The sequence below is a fragment of the Dermacentor albipictus genome, chromosome 1, assembly GCF_038994185.2.
Source record: "Dermacentor albipictus isolate Rhodes 1998 colony chromosome 1, USDA_Dalb.pri_finalv2, whole genome shotgun sequence".
In the NCBI taxonomy this organism is placed as follows: Eukaryota; Metazoa; Arthropoda; class Arachnida; order Ixodida; family Ixodidae; genus Dermacentor; species Dermacentor albipictus.
This window is the reverse complement of record NC_091821.1, coordinates 87367456-87388935: the sequence shown is the minus strand read 5'-3', so window position 1 is coordinate 87388935 and position 21480 is coordinate 87367456. Positions and strand designations below refer to the sequence as shown.

General features: G+C 45.6%; 1 protein-coding gene across 1 annotated transcript in view; it reads left to right on the top strand.

Annotated features, from left to right (window-relative positions):
* Nucleotides 1–21480, top strand: part of dbo (Kelch-like protein diablo) — a 50689-nt gene that overhangs the window by 20534 nt on the left and 8675 nt on the right. The window contains exons 6-7 of the mRNA XM_065426531.1: nt 1682–1825; nt 10915–11048. Of these exons, the coding sequence (XP_065282603.1) occupies nt 1682–1825; nt 10915–11048 (278 nt within the window). The remainder of the gene's footprint in view (nt 1–1681; nt 1826–10914; nt 11049–21480) is intronic.

Sequence of the window (21480 nt, the reverse complement as noted above, 5' to 3'; positions counted from 1 at the left end):
TAACAGCGCTGCACTTTCTCACAACCTTTAGGAATGCATGTCTTGAAACTGGTGTTACCCTCAGAATTCGTTCCAAGTGGATATCACTTTAGAAGTCACCGGCTACAATTTGTAAATTGCAATACAGTAGAACCTCGTTCATACATCTAAACAGCGAGAGAGAAATGTACTAACCGGGAAAGGCGTATAATCCGAATTTTTTTTAAATTTTGCCGGACTAAACTGTTGTTGACATCTATGCAACGCGAAGCATCGCGCGGATCATTGCGGCATGAGACACCGACGCGCATCGAGCTGGTGGTGTTCCAGCGGCCCAAGACGCGTTTTGTTTTCCTATTGCGTGTGGTTTTAAGAGGGCGACAGGAAACCGAAACGAAATCTAGCTGGTGGGCGATGCCGGATGCTACCGAAGCGAAACGTGATGCCCACATGGCGCCGCCTGCAGCAGGGAACGGTGGCGCGTTTGGATTATATTGCCTGCTAAAAGCGTGCAGTATGCTACCAATGGCACTACACACCACACGCTATAAAACAAATAGGTAAAGATGCATATCGCATTAGGTTTGGCGGCGATAGCTGTGAATGCAGCGTACGATGACCCGGGCGGAGATTTGCTGATACTGGAATATAAAAGTGTGCGCACTGTCGTTTTCATGTGAGACAGGCGGCTATATACTGTTCTCGATCACGCGCCGCGCGCCTCGCGCCTTTTCTTGTTCACAGGGGATCTAGCGGTTCAAAATGTATATGATCGCAGTCTGCAGCAGGGAACGGTGGCGCGTTCTGGTTATCGCCTATTAAAAGCATGCGCTAACGCTTCCGAAAGCACCACGCGCTGTGAAACAGATAGGCGAAGATGCTTATCACAATAGGATTGACTGTGATAGCTGTGAATGCCACATGCGACGACTCCGGAGATTTGCTGGTACCGAAATGAAAAACTCAGTGCGCGCCGGCATTTTCATGTGAGACGGGCGGGTGAGTATTGCGGTGAAGCTGCCACTGCGGGCAGTTATAGCCGCGTTTACATGAATGTGGCAGTGGCGCATCGCATTTCTAGTGCATTGCATTCACGTAAACATCGGTAGTGCGCTAGGAAGGCGCATCGCATTAATGCATCAGGTGAGGGTAGATTTACGGGCACTAGTCCACTCATGTGTGTGGCACGGCGTTCTCGCGAGAGTTAATGCAATACATGTGAACGGCGTCGCATCGCCTTAAATGCGCTTGGAAATGCGATGCGCTACTATCACATTCATGTAAACGTGGCTTATGTACTGTCCTCGATCACGCGTGCCCCGTGCATGTTCTTGTTTATGTGATATCTAGCGGTCGGAACAGTATTATACAATCGCAGTTTGGTGACCTACAAGCATTGGTGCCGGAAAATCATGTTTTCCTAGAACGCAGGAAACGGTAAAAAGTGAGCTTAACTCTATTGGGTCATTTTTTTGTGTTCTCGATTGCGAACATTGGCGCCGGGAAAATGTACGTAACCAGAACGTATCAACAAGGTTTTACTGTAATTTGGCTTGTTTGCATTTGGATTTATGCTGAGAGTATATTTGACAGGCCCTTTGGCCATGAATGAAAAGCAGTCATGATTTCTCATTTGCACTGTTATCTACATTGAGAGTTCTACTTGTATCCTGCTAATACAGCATTTTCAACTTTGGTGTAGGTATGATCCCCAAACAAATCAGTGGTCAAGTGATGTTGCCCCGACAAGCTCCTGCCGTACAAGTGTCGGAGTGGCTGTACTTGATGGTTACTTATATGCTGTGGGAGGTCAAGATGGCGTGTCATGTCTCAATTTTGTTGAAAGGTGCGTATGCTAATAGGACCTGCTCGCATGACACATATTGATAAACTTGATGAGTGTGACAAACATGTGATGATTGGTTCAAGAGGGGTGAACTTTGGGCCATTTGGTCCGACATGATTAAAGATGTAAAGAGCCATGACTTCAGACGAGACGTAAGACTACCGTTCGTCCTGTCCACTTCTTCGTCTGAAGTCGCAGTTCTTTTCGTCTTTACGATGTGATGATAGTTTACTGAGCACCATTTTCATTCTTACTTGTTGTTTTCTGCTTCTGAGTAACTTTCACACATACAAGGTGTATTCATAGCGTCTATTTGTGTACATTTATAAGACCAGTAAGACAATGTGTCATCAGGTAGGATAGTATTAAGGAAAGCAAGATACAAGAATGCACCACTGTTCCTTGGAAGAGGTAAGCATGTACACACTGCCATAGCCAAAATTTTATTTGGAGGAGAGAAGGGGGGGGGGGTAGTTCTTCACTCGCCGCTGACGCCTCCCCCTCCTTCACTCAATCTCTCACACGCACGCACATGCACGCACATGCGCGCGGGTTGTACAGTACGCAAAGACTAACTCCTAACATTCCCCGGAAAAGGCATGCATTAACAATGAGGATGCACGTTTTTATGTTGCCAAAAGAACACTTCGCTTAACTTCTGACAAAAGTTTTTCACCACTTGGGCATGCAGCCACTTCGCATGAGTTATACTATCATCCTTATGCTATCTTTGGAAATTATTAAAAAAAGAGACTATAACATTTTGTTTACAAATTGATGCATTTATATAACACATGTTGATGGCCTAGTTGGTCCATGACTTGGAAAAACAAACAATGCTAAAAACAGGACCAGACTGAAACAAGACAGTGCACTGTCTTGTGTCTTCTTGTTTAGCCCCATTTTTAGCGCTGTTTGTTTTTCAAAGCATTTCTATAAGCAGCAGCATTTACAAACATATAGTGAACAAAGTAACCCATCATCGCCCACCCTATGTGGATACATTCTATGCATCCGCGAGATGTATTTTTCAACCCCAATATCTTGTTCACAAATTAGCCAAACAACGTACTCTTACAATTGAACAGCTTTGTCTTTACCACTCCCAACCCCACTACTCGATCTAGTTTCAGTGGTAGCAAAGGCTCTTGAATGGCAACATTATACAGTTGAACCCACTTATGAATATATCCAAGTACCACGAAAATTCCATTTTTATGACTGGGTGGCACGAAAAATATCAACATAGGGGGATGACAGAGCTGTTGTGAAAAAAACTGTAATGATTGGGAGGCCAGTGCTCCTCCCCACCACCTTCCTCTATCCGGCTGCTGACTGCGTTGACTCATTTAACTGCTTACACTCTGCTTCCTGCGTGCTTGGATCGCATGTAACAAGCCACTGCTGTCATTGTTCAAGAATGGCACTGCTATAACAACTGCAAAGTGGGGTAACGGGTGGCAAGTGACATGTGAGTTTCACCAAGGCATCGCTTTGGTGACCTCAAAAGGGGCCTTTTAAAAAATTTTAGAAGGTTGCCATGGCAGCCTCTCAGCTTCAGAAATCCGGAAGAAACACTGGAGCAAGATCACCACAAGCATCTTGCCACGTACTTCTCTCTAGCTTGCACGAAAAAATGATATGTCCGTCAGCTTTGCTTGCTTTACACGAAGCTTGCTGACATCCTTCTCCAAGGCAACCAGATGATCCACATAGCGCAGAGGAAGGTCTCTCGCCAAAACAAAGTCCTGGAAAGACTGAATCATTTGCAGGGCTTCCTGCGAGGACAGCATTGAGGCAGCCTGCCCTACCGCGTCATCACGGCCGTTGTTGCTGTCACTGTCACTATCTGATGCAAGCGCATTCGCGACGATCGCCTCATCAGTTAGAAGCACTTCGTTTACAAATCTATAGCAGTGCACTTTTTCACCGGCAGTGTTGTACATTGCTGATAATCAGTGGGCGGATCGGCCATCTTCCGTTTCAGCGGCTAGTCAAACAAGGCTGAGAAACCACATGGCCAGGAGGCCAGAACCAACAAAGAGGAGCATAAGTGACTTGAACCGTTGACAGAAGTGCACAGAATAAGGGGCTCATGAGCAATCTGGGAGCAGCTGTTGTGCCATTACCACAAGCCCGGATTCCGAAACTGCAAGATGCAGAATTTATCCTGCGAGCGCCCAAATTCTCCCTTCACAAGTCAAGATGCTGAGCCGTCAGGCAGCGGTGTCCTGCGGGAGAAGCATCGGCAGGCGACGTGTTCAGACGTGTCAGCGAGTGCCAGACAGCCCGGCGCCGCACCTCCTCTTGCATGGAGGTCACCGCGCGCGCGAACTTTGAACCAGGTGGCCAGCGCGGTCGCTGGTTGGACCTCTCGGACGACCGCCGAGTGGTGACTTTGTATTGGGCCGTTTGAGTGACAATGGTTCCTCGGGGATTATAAAAGACGCGACGCGCCACCTGAAAAACAGGATCCGCCGACGGGAGACTGGGGTGAGATGTGTCACGCGTTTTCGCCGGACGTCGCCGTGCGGGAACAGTCGCGTTTGTTTGAGCTCTCAGCCCCAGTGCCGATCCGATCTTGTCCTGTACAATGACCTGTATATAATGTATAAAATCCCTTTCGTTATTCTCATCGACGCCTGGCTCGGAGTCTTCGCTACCAACGCTCTGTCACGAAACGGGTGACGAGCGCTACGGGACCACAAAGTCGTAATAGTGGTGCAGCGGTGCAAAGTCATAACACAGCGCAGTTAGCGCGGTCCATTCGTGTTTCGGAGGGCGGCGCAGCGTAGAGCTATTGGCACAGCCCGTTCATGTTCGGAGGGGTGGAAGGGCGACGGGAGAGAGGCACATGAGGCTGTCAATGCGGAGAAGGCTGTGAAATGAGTGCGTGACGGCTGTTAGGGTGGAGGGTGATCATGCAGCAGCTCGAATTTCTCTTTTTTTTCTTTTGAAGGATTTCACATTTCATTACCTTTCAGCATGGACACCCAGCAGGCAGACTTCATCGTTATAACCCATAATCCCGCATGGGGGCATTGTAGTAAGTGGGTTATTTCGCCATGGAAAACGTGCAAAATTTGATGGTGCAGCAGCTTCTTATTGTTATAACTGATATATTGTTAAAACCGTTATCGTTATAAGTTGGTTCAACTGTATTCCCTTTTGGCAACTACGGTAGGTGTGGGATCGGGAACCATGAGGATAACAAATTTTGCCAGAAATTCTAAAGCCTGTGAGCTTGCACTCCTTTCCTTTCAAAGACGACACTTAAAGGGAGGAATAGAGCCTGTAGATAAGAGCTAGAATCCCCATTGGGATCGGCTGTATGTATGAAATAAACAATATGAATAAAAAGCCAAACAGCCTGGCAAGGCAGCAAACATAGATTTTTGCAAATGGTCTATAAAAATCTGCCATCTATCTGTTTTTTGTGAATGAAAGAAGGACTGGCATTTCCTTCAATCATAACTTGACACAGAAAAAGCAAAGAGAAACAAAGGTGCTGGAAATAAAGGCAAAGAGCAAAAAGAGACCTGTTGCAGCCCATAAATGTTGTTTTCCAACCAGATCTTCTAGTGAGTAGTTTGGCCCCAGCTACATACCTTACATTATTTGGTAAAAAAAGGGCTAGCAGCTCCGAGAGATTTGAAAGTGTTCTATCTGCTGACACCTGGCTGTTCTGAAGACTGCAGAGACGATTTGTTAGGATTGGCTCTCAGTAGCAAGGAGCACCAATTACGACGGGTTAGGTGAACCGCAGCTAAGCGACTGGCCATGGCCTTCTGGTGTCGAGCGATCAGGCAGTGATGTGGCAGTCTTCTTATGTCCCCAATTTTTCACCACCTTCGTTCTTGGCGCCATTTATGCACATTGATCACCCCCCCCCCCCCCCCTTCTTGTATCTGTAACCCCAGCCCCTCCTTAAAACTCGTCTCCATCAGTCACTGTCTCACTCTTCAACATTCACTGGGTTGAAAGGCGCAGCAGCCCTTAAAGGGACACTAAAGTTTAATATTAAGTCAACGTGGACTCTTGAAATACCATCCCAGAAACCTTAAAACGCTTGTTTCATGTGAAGAAAATACTTATTTTAAGAGAAAATGTGTTCTGAAGCATCTGCTTACTATCTCTAGTACAGTTCAAATCACCCGCCCTCCAATCGAGGAGTGGTGACGTCATGGTCTCATAGTGACGTTGCACCGTTGGTGTGTAAAACGGCGCCCGCAGACGCCGTTACGGCTTTTCAGAGCACAATACAAACGTGCGGCCAGAAAAAGAGCCAAGACAGAGCCGACAGCAGCGCGAAAGTGGAACTATGGTGGCTAGCGGAAAGGAAAGCATGCGACGATAAGCTGGTTCTTTATTTTATTACACCAACTTTGACGCTCGTTGCAATAAACGACCCTGACAACGACACACTGGACGACCCTGACAACGACACACTGGCTCGCGATGCTGGGCTCGACTTCAGCGATTTCAGCACTGATGAACGTGACCTGCTGCTGAGGGCTCGTGCTGCCGGCGTCGTTGCGTACTACTATGACGGCAACTGTATGTCATGGCTGTACATATTCGCACATTTGTAGCTTTTCCTTCATGAAAACCAAACGCCACACTCACCACCCCGTCTTCGACCTGCAGTTTTTCTTGCTCTTCGGATAATGCAGGCAAGACCAACGAAACAGCGCTACGGGAAAGTATTGCTTTGAAAGGCACTCCACACGACTTCAGTAAGTCGGCGTTGAACTCGTAATCCTCTGGACGAATGTGCAGCGAGCACACTGTGCAATTTTTCGGCTCTTTGCCAACGCGCTGTGGCAGAGGTACGGCACTTACCCACTTCGAACGGAGAGGTTCACTCGTTGGCACACAGTGATAAGTAACGTTGGATTCCCCGCTGCAATTGCCCTTGGCCAAGTTCCGCGGACCGTTCGCGCATCCCACGACATCACATGGACGTGATATTCTCGCTGCTTGTTCCAAACGCAAGTTTCGCAAGCCACCAGAACCAGCGCAGCACGACGCAGTAACGAAATAACTGCAACTCTAAAGCGCGCGCGGTGCAGAGCCGAGCGAAAACAAAACCTTTCGACCACCCATACTACTACTGAAGGGTAACGTCAAAATGTTATTTTTTCTTAGAATCGAACAGAAGCAGACAAGTAGCATTTCCTTCCGTCTTATAACCTAATGAGATAATCTTTTTAATACGAGTAGCTGAGTACTAGTGACATAACCTATGATGAGTGCCTTCGTCATCGGGCTCGTACCAGAATGTCGCTGGGAGGTCTCAAATTGTGTCATGCATTTACCTCAATTTCTCGGTTACTAAAGCTCTGTTTGCGATTATATTGATGCCTTAGACGTTCTAGAGCATTGCTTTATCACTTTAACTTCACTTCATGGTAACCTTTAGTGTCCCTTTAACGTTCCTATATTTCTGTTTACCTTTTCAAGGCAGCGCTGCTCCACGGATATCACGGCCATTCACCGGCCTCACCTCCTACCTGTTTGTTGTACCTGTTTCTTAGTTTCCTTGGCCCTGTGCTCCTGCCCTTAATATATTTTGCTGGGTGTAAACTGGCATTACTTCTGTGTTTCTCTTTGTTGTCCCATTTTTTGTGCTGTTTTCATTCTTAACGTGTACGAACCAGCCCAATCACAAGCGCTCCTCAAGTTTATTTACACAATGAGAGTCAAAGACAAGGGAAAGAAGAAAAAAAGGGAGGGGGGGAGGGGCTTATAGATGGGTAAGTCGCAATATTTTCGGAATCCTTTTCTTCCATGAAGCGTGGTGTGGTCAACGGTATGGTCGAGTACCACAAATGAGAAGCTCTTTGACATAAAGGTCAGGTAGAGCGTAGTAATGCCCCCAAGTTTCAAGCATGTGCTCATCCCCTCTTTCTTTGCCCTTGTAATTTTTAGAGCTGATCCCCATCAATAGTTATGGTTAACATGACCTGAAATGAGGTAGAGGCACGCTTTGGGTGGGGCCACAATGTTCTGCCTGTTGAGGCGTCGAGCAGCACCTTTCTCCTACCTTTCTCTCCGAAAATGGCGCACTCCTTGTGCCCATTTGGTGCAAGGAGTGTGGTCCTAAACATAGAGGTCCTAAACATTGGATTCAGGGAAGGGGGTGTTCTACTGCCAAACACTTTTTTTTTTTTTGCCACTTCTCTGTCCACATCAAATAAGCTTGCAAGCAGCACATAGTTTTGCAAGCAGAAACGTCGGGCTGCGCATTTCTTATCCACAGAGGATCTCATCAGTGCTGTACTTTGTGTGCATAACTGGTGACAGGCACACAGCAAGGGTTGGTTGTTCTCCAGAGAATGATAAGTCATCATTCTTTAAAGAATGAAAAATATGTGGCTGCTTCAGGCAGCTTTTTGCAAGTTTGTCAATGTTCTCTTTAATAAAGTTTTTCTCTCTCTCAATCATTTGTTGTAACTTGTCTGTAGTGTTGCTGAATAGAACAATGTCATCGGCAAACCAAAGGATGCTGAGATATTCGCCGTTGATCTTTACTCCTAAGCCTTCCCAGTTTAATAGCTTGAATACTTCCAAGCACACAGTGAATTGCTTTGGAGAGATTGTGTCTCCCTGTCTGACCCCTTTTTTTATAGGTATCTTCCTGCTTTTCTTGTGTAGAATTAAGGAAGCTGTAGACCCTCTGTAGATATTTTCCTAGGTAGTTACGTAAGCGTTCTGTACTCCTTGATTATGTAATGCCGCTATGACTGTTGGTATCTCTACTGAATCAAATGCCTTTTCGTAATCTATGAAGGCCATATAGACAGGCTTATTGTACTCTGCGGATTTCTCGATAACCTGATTAATGACATGGATGTGATCCATTGTAGAGTATTCCTTCCTGAAGCCAGCCTGTTCCCTTGGTTGACTAAAGTCCAGTGTTGCCCTTATTCTGTTGGAGATTATTTTGGCAAATATTTTACATGATACTGGGGGTAAGCTAATGGGCCGATAATTTTTCATTTCTTTAATGTCTCCCTTTCTGTGGATTAGTATAATGTTTGCATTCTTCCAGTTTTCTGGGACCCTTGCAGTCGATAGACACTTCATGTAAAGAGCCGCCAGTTTTCCAAGCAATATGTCTCCTCCATGTTTGATTAAATCAACTGTTATTCCATCTTCTGCCGCTCTTCCTTGTTTCATGTCTTGCAAGGCTCTTCTGACCTCATTGCTAGTTATAGGAAGAGTTTCTGTACCCTGTTCATTACTGTTTCTAATGGAGGTATCCTGACTCCTCTGGGTACTGTACAGGTCAGTGTAGAATTCTTCCGCTTCTTTTACTCTATCTTTGAGATTGCTGATGATCTTAACCTGCTTATCTTTCAGTGCATACATCTTGGTTTGTCCTATGCCAAGTTTCTTTCTCACTGATTTCAGGCTGCGTCCATTTTTTACGGCTTCTTCAGTCTTTCTCACATTATAGTTTCGAATATCACTTATTTTTGCCTTGTTGATCAGTTTTGACAGTTCCGCAAATTCTATCTTATCTCTTGAGTCGGACACTTTCATTCTTTGTCGGTTCTTTATTAGGTTTTTTGTTACTTGGGAGAGCTTGCCTACTGGTTGCCTTGGTGCCTTGCCTCCCACTTCAATAGCTGCCTCTGAAGCCAGCCAGTTACGGTTTCATTCATTAGCTCTATGTCATCATCATCTCTCTGTTCCAAGGCTGCATATTTGTTTGCAAGTACCAGCCTGAATTTGTCTGCTTTTACCTTTACTGCCTCTTGGTTTACCTGTTTCGTCTTGACCAATTTTACTCTTTCTCTCTTCAAATTGAGGTGAATCCTAGCCCTCACTAACCTATGATCACTGCACTTTACCTTACCTATCACTTCTACATCCTGCACTATGCTGGGATGAGCAGAAAGTATAAAGTAAATTTCATTTCATTCACTGTCTAAAAATGATGCACCTGCATACTTTTTAGCTTCTCTTGCAATGTGGACAAACCAGCTACTTTCTGTGGAAGATACTTCTCTTGAAAACCAGTGAGGCCAACAGCACCAAAAAGCTGCTCATTCAGACACAATCTACAAGCCTTGTAGTGCATATATCTGAGTCTGTAACTGTGGACAAATGATAAATGTATCCTGTATTGCACAAAAGAGAAAACTTCCGTGAAGAGCTGTGCTTACCTGTACAAGTATGGAAATTATTAACGTAATAGCATATCAGTATAACACTTAGCCCTACCAGCTCATCTCGGTACCTTCGTTGTAACTCTGCTTCTGATGTCCCAACTCTACCAAGCCAACCCGCCATGCAGTGAAATTTCTTTGCAGCCCCTCTTATAGCCCGGCAAAACTTGGTGTGGCTGTGCCGCGCATCTTTATGGAAACTTTGCTAAATAATTCAGTGGGAAAACAAGTATTGAAAAAGAAAGTGCGTGGCAGTTCTGGAACAACAAGTATATGATTTGTGCCAGGTAATTGACTTTAAATATGGATCGTATGTGTTCTGGCATTGAATTTATGACAGAGTTTATTGGACTTGTTGAATAACAGCCAGAAACACAGCGGCAGCAGCAATAGCTCAGCTGGATCGGCGAACTGGCCACGCGACACGCGATGGCAGCAGTGCTTCTTCTAGTGTGCTGATCTTCTCCTGGCTCTGAGACACGCAATGGCGACAGAACTTTCTAGTGCATTCTTCTTCCTTACACATTATCTAAATGAAATGACAGCTAAGTGCATCATGCTGATGTATCTGATGCTATTCCGCATAAACTTGAGATGCATACTAGAATTGGAAGACTCTGTGAGTCATGTAATGAGAGGAAAAAGTGTATGGCAGTGTTGTATTTAATGTGCTTTTTCTTTTTTTAGAATTTCAAAGTGTAGAACCATATAGTATCATTATCATCAGTATGACTGTGCATGATGGCGCAGAAAAGGCTGTCACATTTATTTCAGCTTGATGAAATTACAGCTTCAAGGCAATTTATTTGTTCTATATATCGCTAGCATTGGCTGCCTTATTCGTCGTTGCTTCATTGTTATACATGATGGCAAAGTGTGCTGTGCTGTGAAGACACTGCAATCCAATTACAGGTATGACCCACAGACGAATCGATGGGCCAAAGTGGCGCCTATGAGCACGAAGAGGCTTGGGGTGGCTGTGGCTGTGTTGGGCAGTTACCTTTATGCCATGGGTGGCTCAGATGGCACATCTCCACTCAACACGGGTAAGATATTGCATTGCTACTTTATACCTAGTACTGTTCATCACACATTGGGCTTAAAAATTAGTTTGTGTGATCTGTGTTCTTATGATTGCATACTGTATGCATGCCCATAAAACCACTTTTAATTCTGCACTACTCGAACTTATAGAACATTCTATTGTTGACCCCATCTCTCATGCCTGAGTTGTACTCACCCTAATCACTTCACACAAATTTTCATTTCCCGATCTTAGTTCCATAGTAAATTGCATACCTTTTTACACAATTTAACAAAGTAATTTTGTGACATGATCTCGATTTAACTAAGTTTTCAGCCATTTCAAGCTTATACTTGGAGCCTGTATGGCTAGTAAATCTAGCAAAAAACAAATTGTCGGCTTACTGCATGAAAACCTTGAGCAGCAAAAACGTTGTGAAAGCATGCGCACCGGGACACGGTATAAAGGAAACACCGCTGTGCCATTTGTTGCATTGGTAAACAACTGGCGGAGGCTGTGGGACACGGGGCATCTTGGAGTGCTTGGAGAAATACAAGAGCTGATGATTCCTTCTGTGGAAGGAGAATGGGGACGGGGTGAGCACACAGAAATGTGTTCAAACACATGCTGGGGGAGGGGCTCGCATTGTGACAGCGAGTTCGTAGTCATTGAGTGAGATATGTTCATGTTTGCCTGAGCACATGTGACGCAAAACTGCAAACCTTACTTTGTGTAGTTGTCTTTGCTATTGCCATCAATGCTCGGCCTTTCACAAACTTCTGTTTTTCTCAGGACAAATATCCGTATCCTTTACACTTTTGTTTTTAATTTGTGTGTGCCATCTGATGATGTCTGCAGTCAGTCAGGGCATCGGAAAAAAAAAAATTATTCATGCCGCTGGTGCAATGCAACACATACAAATCTCAGATGCCGTGAGCCATGCCAATGCATTGCTCTCAGTGCAATCTGCACCGCACACAACTGGCACTCATAACTGCGCTACTATGGCTCTAACTTGCAATTTGTTCGTAAGTGCTTACTGACGAGATACTATCCATCAAGAGTGCTCTGGAAATTGGTGAAGCTGTTTTTCACTGCTGAAACTTTAAAACCTCGAATTAATGAAGTTCACGATTTAACAAAGTTTCTCGCTGCAAGTACAACTTCGTTACATCGAAGTTTGACTGTATTGCAAAATACAAGTTCTACTTGTCCAAGTCACAGTTGTATATGCTTTATTCACTAAGACTGAATCACACTCAACAGCTAATATCTGTATTTCAGTGCATGGAGCTGAATTCAGAGGCTCATGCATATTACTTTGCTCATAGTCATGTTTCTTGATCCTTGATAATAAATTTTCCAAGCAATACTTTTGCATGTGTGCTGACGAAAACACCTACTCGTTAAGAACAGGTTTCTTTTATATATATGTTTTGGGTGTATATGAATGGTAAATCATACATATAAGAAATCCTCAAACTGGGGCATTATGCTCAACACAGAAATGGGCTCTACACCTAGTCACTATCCACTAGCTACATTGGCCGGAAGTGCACAATAACTGACAAAATTAGAAGCTAGTACACTTCCAGTTGCTGGAGAAACCATTGCTGCACAGTGAGTAATAATGTGACTCCTGAAAAATTCCCACCATGAATGTGTGAGAGCTGAGCGCACACTCTTGTCTTCAAGATGCACTTGAAAAGAAAACCTCTTGTTAGCTTGCATAGGGTCTGGGCATGCACTAGTGGCCACGGAATGAGCTACAGTGAACTCTATTTTAAGGAACCTCAAGGGACCGGGGAAATTGGTTCCATTTATCAGGAGTTTCATTTACTGAGAGACAAAGCTGAATAGAATTACATGAATACAAAACCAACCAACCATGAGGATGGTGTTCCGTTTAAGAGGCAGTTTCGTTTTTGAGCAATTTCCGTTCACCGAGATTCCACTGCACACAGTTAAAATGCAAGAGCAGGGGAATACATTCATAAGTAGGTTGCAGGTAAAGCAGGGTAGTCTGTGGCCATTGCTTTAATGAGGCAATAGCATGTCCGTATTAACCATTCTATTTTGCTGAAATGAAAAACTGAGTTATTGTAAGATTTCTTGTCATTCAATTATTTATTAAAAAGAAATTGTAAAGGCATGAAGACATCTTCAGATAAGATTGAACAAGTTGTACAGGTAACCATCTTCAATTCTGCTAAAGTTTACAGATGTTGCATATTTTGAACCTTGGAACACGAAACTGAACTTGGCCTTACAAAATGGATGGATGGATGGATGGATGCGAAACTTTAATAAGGTCCTGAGGTACGCGACTCAGCGCGCTGCGGGCCGCTCCCACGTTGGGACAGTCAGGCCTTGCCCGACCGCCGCATCGTGGGCCCTCTGGACAGCCCATAGTTGCACCCCGGCATCAGGGCTCTTGATAAAAAAAAAAAAAAAAACTTTTTTTGCTCGCCTACAAGAAAATCTAGCCCCTGTTAACGCCAGAGGCCCTCTTCAGCGAATTAAGCAATTTTTCAATTTTCTATACTGTCTCTAAGCACTATCTTTTTTCCGATCAAAACAGGAGTTACGTGGAATTTAAATGGTTATTATATGTTTATGGATATAATTTCCCAGAAAGAATTTCCCACAAATAGGCCACACATGCAAATGATAGCATTAATTTAGAACTTTATTTCTCCAGAGGTTTTCAAGCAAGAACACATACTATTTCCAGGTCAGTTTTCATGACCATGGTAAGATGTCCTTCTATTTGAAAAGCTCAGTGGCTATGGTGTTAGGCTGCTGAGCACGAGGTCACAGGATCGAATCCCGGCCACGGCAGCCGCATTTCGATAGGGGCGAAATGCGAAAACACCTGTGTGCTTAGATTTAGGTGCACGTTAAAGAACCCCAGGTGGTCGAAATTTCCGGAGTCCTCCACTACGGCGTGCCTCATAATCAGGAAGTGGTTTTGGCACGTAAAACCCCAGAATATATATATATATATATTCTATTTGAAAGTTCCACTTAGATCTAAGTAGGTTAGTGAATATGTCAGATTTTGAAAGCCATTTCCCCTCAAAAAAGGGCGCCTTTAATTTTCTTATACATGGTGAAAATGAAAGCCATGGACATGCTCCATGATCCTATAAAAAATGTCTTGAATTTGTTCATCTAACAAATTTCAAAGCAACAAATGTGTCCAATCTAGTTTATTATTACCACAGGGATCTTGCACAGATCAGGTCGGATGAAGGACCACCCAAAACAGATAAACTAATCAGATGCTTAGGAAAATACCAAGCATGGAAATGTCACCAGTTTAATTTACTCTGACTAATAAGCTATCAACTATTATACATTATGGTGTGCAAATGTTTATGCACCATGCTAGGGTACCCTTAGAAGTAGTCCATTCAGAAGGGTCAGTATCACCATAAAAAAATTAAATTATGGGGTTTTACGTGCCAAAACCACTTTCTGATTATGAGGCACGCCGTAGTGGAGGACTCCGGAAATTTCGACCACCTGGGGTTCTTTAACGTGCACCTAAAGCTAAGTACACGGGTGTTGTCGCATTTCGCCCCCATCGAAATGCGGCCGCCATGGCCGGGATTCGATCCCGCGACCTCGTGCTCAGCAGCCCAACACCATAGCCACTGAGCAACCACGGCGGGTGGTCAGTATCACCATCTCATTACAAAATATTCTACTTGGGTTTTTGTGTAGCATGTACACAGAGTGAGTTGCGAACTTAAAAAGAAGCATTTGTTTTCACCCAGACAGCGGCACTGATGCCTACTGAACAACTGAAGAAAATCTATGCAGAGAACTTAAGTTTGAGGACAGTGATTCAATTTGCATCTGAACTTAAGAAAGTGCAAAAAATAATCTCCGCTTTCTTTGAATACAATTTGAAACCACCCGTGATTGGAGCATGTGAACAAAAGTTGACCAAGTTTAGATTTTCCATATTAGCAATGACGACTCTACCAAATTTTTTCTGCAGCTTTAAAGGAAGGTGATTTATTAAAGAAAAGTATGAGTGGCTCTCTGGGGCACCTTCCAAATTACACTTGAGTGGAATTTAAATATAGAAAGATCTTTGCCAGAGTCACGAAAATCAGTCTGAATATAGTATAAATTTCCACCCAAATTTCATTATTCACACTTTAATGCTTGAGAAATAAATTCCTAAATTAATGTTATTATGTGTCATGTGGTATATCTACAATTTTCTTTTTATAATTGCATTTGTAGATTGTTAAATAAAGGTGATTGCAGATTCCACACTGTCAGGATTGGGGGCTCAATCCCATCGTCCGTGGTCCTTTGCCAAGATTGGAGTACGGCATGAATTCGGAGGTAGCTGGCCCATGCCGTCGTCCAACTTATTTACGCTGAGATCGTTGATGAAGTGAAGAACTGCTTCTCATCGAGAACGAGGAAAAGGGTTTATTTACAGAAATTAAATCAGTCTAACATGACTGCTTGAGAAAAAGAGTATTAGTCCAACAGGACTGCATGAGAGAAGTGACTCAGTCTAACATGACTGCTCAAGAGAAGTGTGTCCTCAGCATTCGCACAACCACAGTTTTTATACACTCGATCCGCCGGTCCTACGACGCGGCGACTGTTCGTTTACACATCACCAACTCGCAGCTGCTCTGAAGATCAGTTTACGTACACAAAGGCAACCGCGCTCTGTACACAGAGGCAACCGCGCGGGGTGCCGTTGCGGGAAACTATCGGCGCTGATCGAGGGTCGCTCGTTGTTCCGTGCTAGGCCGAAGCGTGAGACGCTCAAAATACGTCGTCCCCACGGCAGCTTGTCCAGCGTTTCAAATCAGCTCCGCGTTGGAGAACTCCGGAATCATTGTTCACGCACCGAACTAGTCCCGTCACAATGTCGAAGGGGCTGGAGGAAGGCGGCGGATTCCAACGCAAAGGCCGCTTCTTTGAACGCCTCCCAGCTGCAGCGACGGAGAGGGAGAGGTGCGCGTCTTGCACCCCTTGTCGTAATCGGGTGGCAAGGTGGCAATCTTGTTGCGCAACTCGCCATTCTTGACAGCGCCTCCATGGGCCGGAAAGTCTCGACTGTCTAGCGCTGACAACCGCTAGGCAGGAAGAGAACGGCTGCTGGTCAGGGGGGGATTGATGTCTTGGCTCGCAGCGACCACTTGTGCATTGATGTCACCGCCCCAAAACATCCAACAAGGACAGGCAACTGCAAAATGAACCCCACAACACGGCTCTGCGCCGAGATGACGTGCATTGGCTCTCACTTTAGACACGCTAGGCTTCAAAAAAAAAAACAACAACAACATAAGTGCAGAAACAAAAAAAAAATGCTACATTTCACTATGCCAATTTCTGAAGCAAATTCCTGCTGACCAATTCAGCAATCATGGAGGGAATTCTGCTAAATGAGAGGGGATTTTCTTCGCCTAAAGAAAAGCTAACACTAGTAACCCCAAAATTTAGGCGGGACCCTCAAACGCAGAATTCAAATTAGCCTGCTCAAACCATCCGCATTGCTATGCAACTTTCCCTTCTTATATCTAACGGAGAAGTTGTACTCTTGGAGAGTGAGGCTCCATCGGAGCAAGCGGCCGTTTTTGTGTGACATTTGATTGAGCCACGTCAGAGGACAGTGGTCGGTCTCGAAGATGAACTTCGCTCCGTACAAGTAACACGACAACTTCTGGGCGGCCCAAACCAAACAAGCGCATTCCTTCTCTGAAGCGCTGTAGGCTTCCTCTCTTACATTTAGTTTACGGCTGGCGTAGAGGATAGGATGCTCCTCGTTATCGTCGCCGACCTGACTAAGTACCACGCCCATACCTCTGTCGCTTGCGTCGCATTGAACTATGAATTCCTTCGTGTAGTCTGGCGCGCGAAGCACAGGGCGAGAAACCAATAGCGTTTTCAAACTTTGGAAAGCGTTCTCCTTGTCCTTATCCCAGTGTACGTTACTCGGTGCTCCCTTTCGGAGGGCGTCTGTTAATGGACTTGCCAATTGCGAGTAATTCGGAATGTACCGTTGATAGTACCCCACAAGTCCCAAAAATGAACGAAGGTCCGTTTTCGTGCGCGGCTGAGAAAATTCTCCAATCGTAGCTATTTTCAGCTCAGCCGGCCGTCTCATGCCCTGACCGACAACATGGCCCAGATAAGTAACCTGCGAACAACCAAACCTACACTTTTCCGCTTTCATCGTTAAGCCGGCTTCCCTCAACCGTGAGAACACCTGTTTGAGGTGCGATACGTGTTGTTCCCAGCTGTCCGAAAAAATGGCCACATCATCAAGATAAGGTAAGGCGAACTCCTGCAAGTCCTTTAGGACAATATCCATTAACTTAGAGAAGCTAAACGGCGCGTTCTTCAGCCCGAAGCTGAGTGCGAGAGGGCGAAAAGTGCCTACAGGCGAGATGAATGCGGCATAGCGGCTGGCACTTTCTGAAAGGGGAACTTGCCAGTACCCCCGCACGAGATCTATAGTTGAAATGTATTTAGCAGCGCTAACTCTTTCAATCCGTTCCTCAATGTTGGGTATCGGGTACAGCTGATCCCTAGTGATCGCATTTAACTTCCTGTAGTCAACACACGGACGAGGGTCCTTGTTAGGGGTTTCTACGAGTATTAGCGGTGACGTGTAGTCACTCTCAGCGGGCTCAATAACTCCCAACTCTAGCATGCGCTGTATCTCTGCCTCCATAATCTCTCTCTGTCTTGGAGACACCCTGTAAGGTTTTGATCTTACTGGTTCGGCAGAGGTCAGCTCAATTTCATGCGTTATCAGTTCGGTTCTACCCGGCCGATCGCTAAATCTGTCGATATATTCCCCTAACACCCCTTTTAGCTCATCTAGCTGCTCGGGTCTTAGAGCATGCGAGCTTACCGAGTGTTCTACTACTTCTTCTAGGCCGATTTCAGAGTTGGAGGTGGCCCTATACTCCTTAAACTTGGTACCAATGCCATCCGGCTCTTTGACGGTATAGTTAACGACTCCGCTCCGCTCTACATACGGCTTCATTAAATTACAGTGATATATCCTCACTTCCTTCCTGCGACCGGGCATTCTCAAAGCATAGTTGGTATCTGAAAGTTTGTGCAACACTTTAACGGGCCCTTCCCAGTGAACTTCAAGCTTGTTCTTTCTTGAAGGTTTGAGGATCATTACCTGGTCTCCGGCGTTAAACGTACGAAGCCTCGCATTCTTGTCGTAATAGAATTTGGCGTTCTTTTGAGCTAGTGCCATGTTCTTTCCGACTAGTTCTTGGGTTGCGCTTAGCCGTTCCAGTAAATTTAGCACGTATTCAACCACGGTTGGACTCTCCCCTCTTTCCTCCCACATCTCTCTTAACATTCTCAGTGGAGAACGGAGTGTCCTCCCATACACTAGTTCTGCTGGTGAGAACCCTGTCGCTTCATGTGGAACCGTTCGCAAAGCAAACAAAGTTGCCGGCAGACAGTTCTCCCAGTCCTCCTTGTGCTCGTAACAGAGCGCACGCAAAACTCGCTTAAGCACCGAATGCCACCTCTCTACACTGTTTGACTGAGGGTGATAGACAGAACTGTGTATTAACTTTACCCCGCACTTTTGCAAGAATGTGGAAGTCAGTGCGCTCGTGAATACTGACCCTTGATCTGCCTGAATTTCGGCTGGAAACCCAACTCGTGCAAACACTGTCAAAAGCGCGTCTACTTGCTCTTCCTGCAGGCTAGAACTCTGACACTCTAGTGCTACGCTCTCATTGAGCTGGTCAGCTGGCAGGCTCTCCTCAACTGTTCTTTTGTCCCTCGGGCCTAGCTCGGATTCGGGTATTGAAGTTATGCCCTTTTCTGCTTCCGCTGGAGGAGCTTGAGCATTTTCAGCCGAAAGCGCCGCGATCTTACGAGCTTGGCCTCGGGTCAATGCCTGTACTATGCCCTCTCCCAGTTTGAGCCCTCTGTCACGCAGTAACTGATTCGACCGATTCGAAAAGATGTAGGGATACTGCAGTGACAAAAATTTGGAAACTGCAGCCTCAGTCTCTAGTTCCCCGAATGGTCCACTGATTTTGACTTTGGCCATGGGCAGACACACGCTGTGTTCTTCTACAACCTGTTTTATCCACGCTACTTCTCCGGTGAAGTCATCTACCATCATGTAAGACGGATGGACAATGTCCAGCGTGGCGGCACTGTCTCTTAGCACTCGGCATGGTTTTCCATTACCTTGCAGGTCGTGGAGATATGGACTTAAAAGTTCCATATTCTCATCCTTTTCCTCCACGTAGGAAAAAACTACGCTAGACTTCTCGCAGTTTACAGCTATATGTCCCAGTTTGTGGCATTTGTAACAGCGAATTGGTCTAACAGATTTGAATTTTCTTTTCTGTTCTTTTTGTGCGGTTTCTCCGTTAAGTTTCTCCTCGCTCTTTTCTGCGGGCTTTTCCGCTATGTCTACAGGCTCGGATCGTCTAGTTTGCGCACCCTTTTTGAACGGAAATGGTTTCCGCGGTCCATTTCGACCGTCCCAGTTTCCCTCCTCGGCGTTCAATTTTCTACGGGTTGCGTACTCTTCGGCTAATTCAGCCGCCCTTTCCACAGTGTTTACATTACCTCTGTCTTGCACCCACAGTTTCACAGCTTGAGGGATGGTTTTGTAAAACTGCTCTAGACACATGCATTCAATGATCATGTCTCTGCTGTCGTACGCTTCCGCGCTTTTAAGCCACTCAACTAGGTTGGCCTTTAAGCTATATGCAAACTCCGGATAGCCCTCGCTATCTTTCTTGCCTGTGCTCCTAAACCTTTGCCGAAAAGCTTCGGCTGAAAGGCGGTATTTCTTCAGGAGACTAGCCTTAACTTTTGCATAATCATATGCATCCTGCACACTCAGTCTGGCGGTTACTTCCGCCGCCTCACACGGCAACATAGACAGCAACCGCTGTGGCCATGTACTCGGGCCGAAGTTCATCTTCTCGCAAGTCCTTTCAAAATTGCTTAGGAACAAGCCTATGTCGGTCCCGACCTCAAATGGCTTTAATAGCCTGTCCATGCGGTACGATTCTGCCTCACTTGATCGACCCAGAGCGCCTTCACTTCCTTGAGACATCTCCAAACGTTTGCTTTCAAGTTCCAGTTGCATTTTTCTTAACTCGCGATCTTTATCGCGTTCCTCTCTCTCTTGTTTTTCTCTGTCCCGTTCTTCTCTTTCTCTTTCCCGTTTCTCTCTCTTTTTGAGAAGTTCCAATCCCATTTCAATATCTTGCTCACTGGCCTGATTGGAAATTAGCTCCAATAATTCCGATTTGAGCATTTCCTTGCGTACATCTAGGCCCAGTTCCTCACCCACAATCAACAACTCGTCTCTCAGCAGTGTCCTTAACTCCATGACTGCTGCTTTACTGCCTTGATTCTGCTCTCTAAATCTAGCTAGGAAAACACAACCTAGCTAACACACAACAATCTAGCTTCCGTACTGTTCTAAACAGAACAACCACACAATGAAGCCTAGAGAGTCAAAGCAAAAACCAAGCACTCACCGCAGATACAGCACCATGTCGCAAAGTCCATCTCACCGCTGTCAGCCAGTTGTCAGGATTGGGGGCTCAATCCCATCGTCCGTGGTCCTTTGCCAAGATTGGAGTACGGCATGAATTCGGAGGTAGCTGGCCCATGCCGTCGTCCAACTTATTTACGCTGAGATCGTTGATGAAGTGAAGAACTGCTTCTCATCGAGAACGAGGAAAAGGGTTTATTTACAGAAATTAAATCAGTCTAACATGACTGCTTGAGAAAAAGAGTATTAGTCCAACAGGACTGCATGAGAGAAGTGACTCAGTCTAACATGACTGCTCAAGAGAAGTGTGTCCTCAGCATTCGCACAACCACAGTTTTTATACACTCGATCCGCCGGTCCTACGACGCGGCGACTGTTCGTTTACACATCACCAACTCGCAGCTGCTCTGAAGATCAGTTTACGTACACAAAGGCAACCGCGCTCTGTACACAGAGGCAACCGCGCGGGGTGCCGTTCCGGGAAACTATCGGCGCTGATCGAGGGTCGCTCGTTGTTCCGTGCTAGGCCGAAGCGTGAGACGCTCAAAATACGTCGTCCCCACGGCAGCTTGTCCAGCGTTTCAAATCAGCTCCGCGTTGGGGAACTCCGGAATCATTGTTCACGCACCGAACTAGTCCCGTCACAATGTCGAAGGGGCTGGAGGAAGGCGGCGGATTCCAACGCAAAGGCCGCTTCTTTGAACGCCTCCCAGCTGCAGCGACGGAGAGGGAGAGGTGCGCGTCTTGCACCCCTTGTCGTAATCGGGTGGCAAGGTGGCAATCTTGTTGCGCAACTCGCCATTCTTGACAACACTGAGACCATGTACCTAGTTCTCTTTTACTGTAAAGGTCTGAAATTGAGAAATCATAAAAACTTACTGAAGATTACCTTTGGTAGCATGTT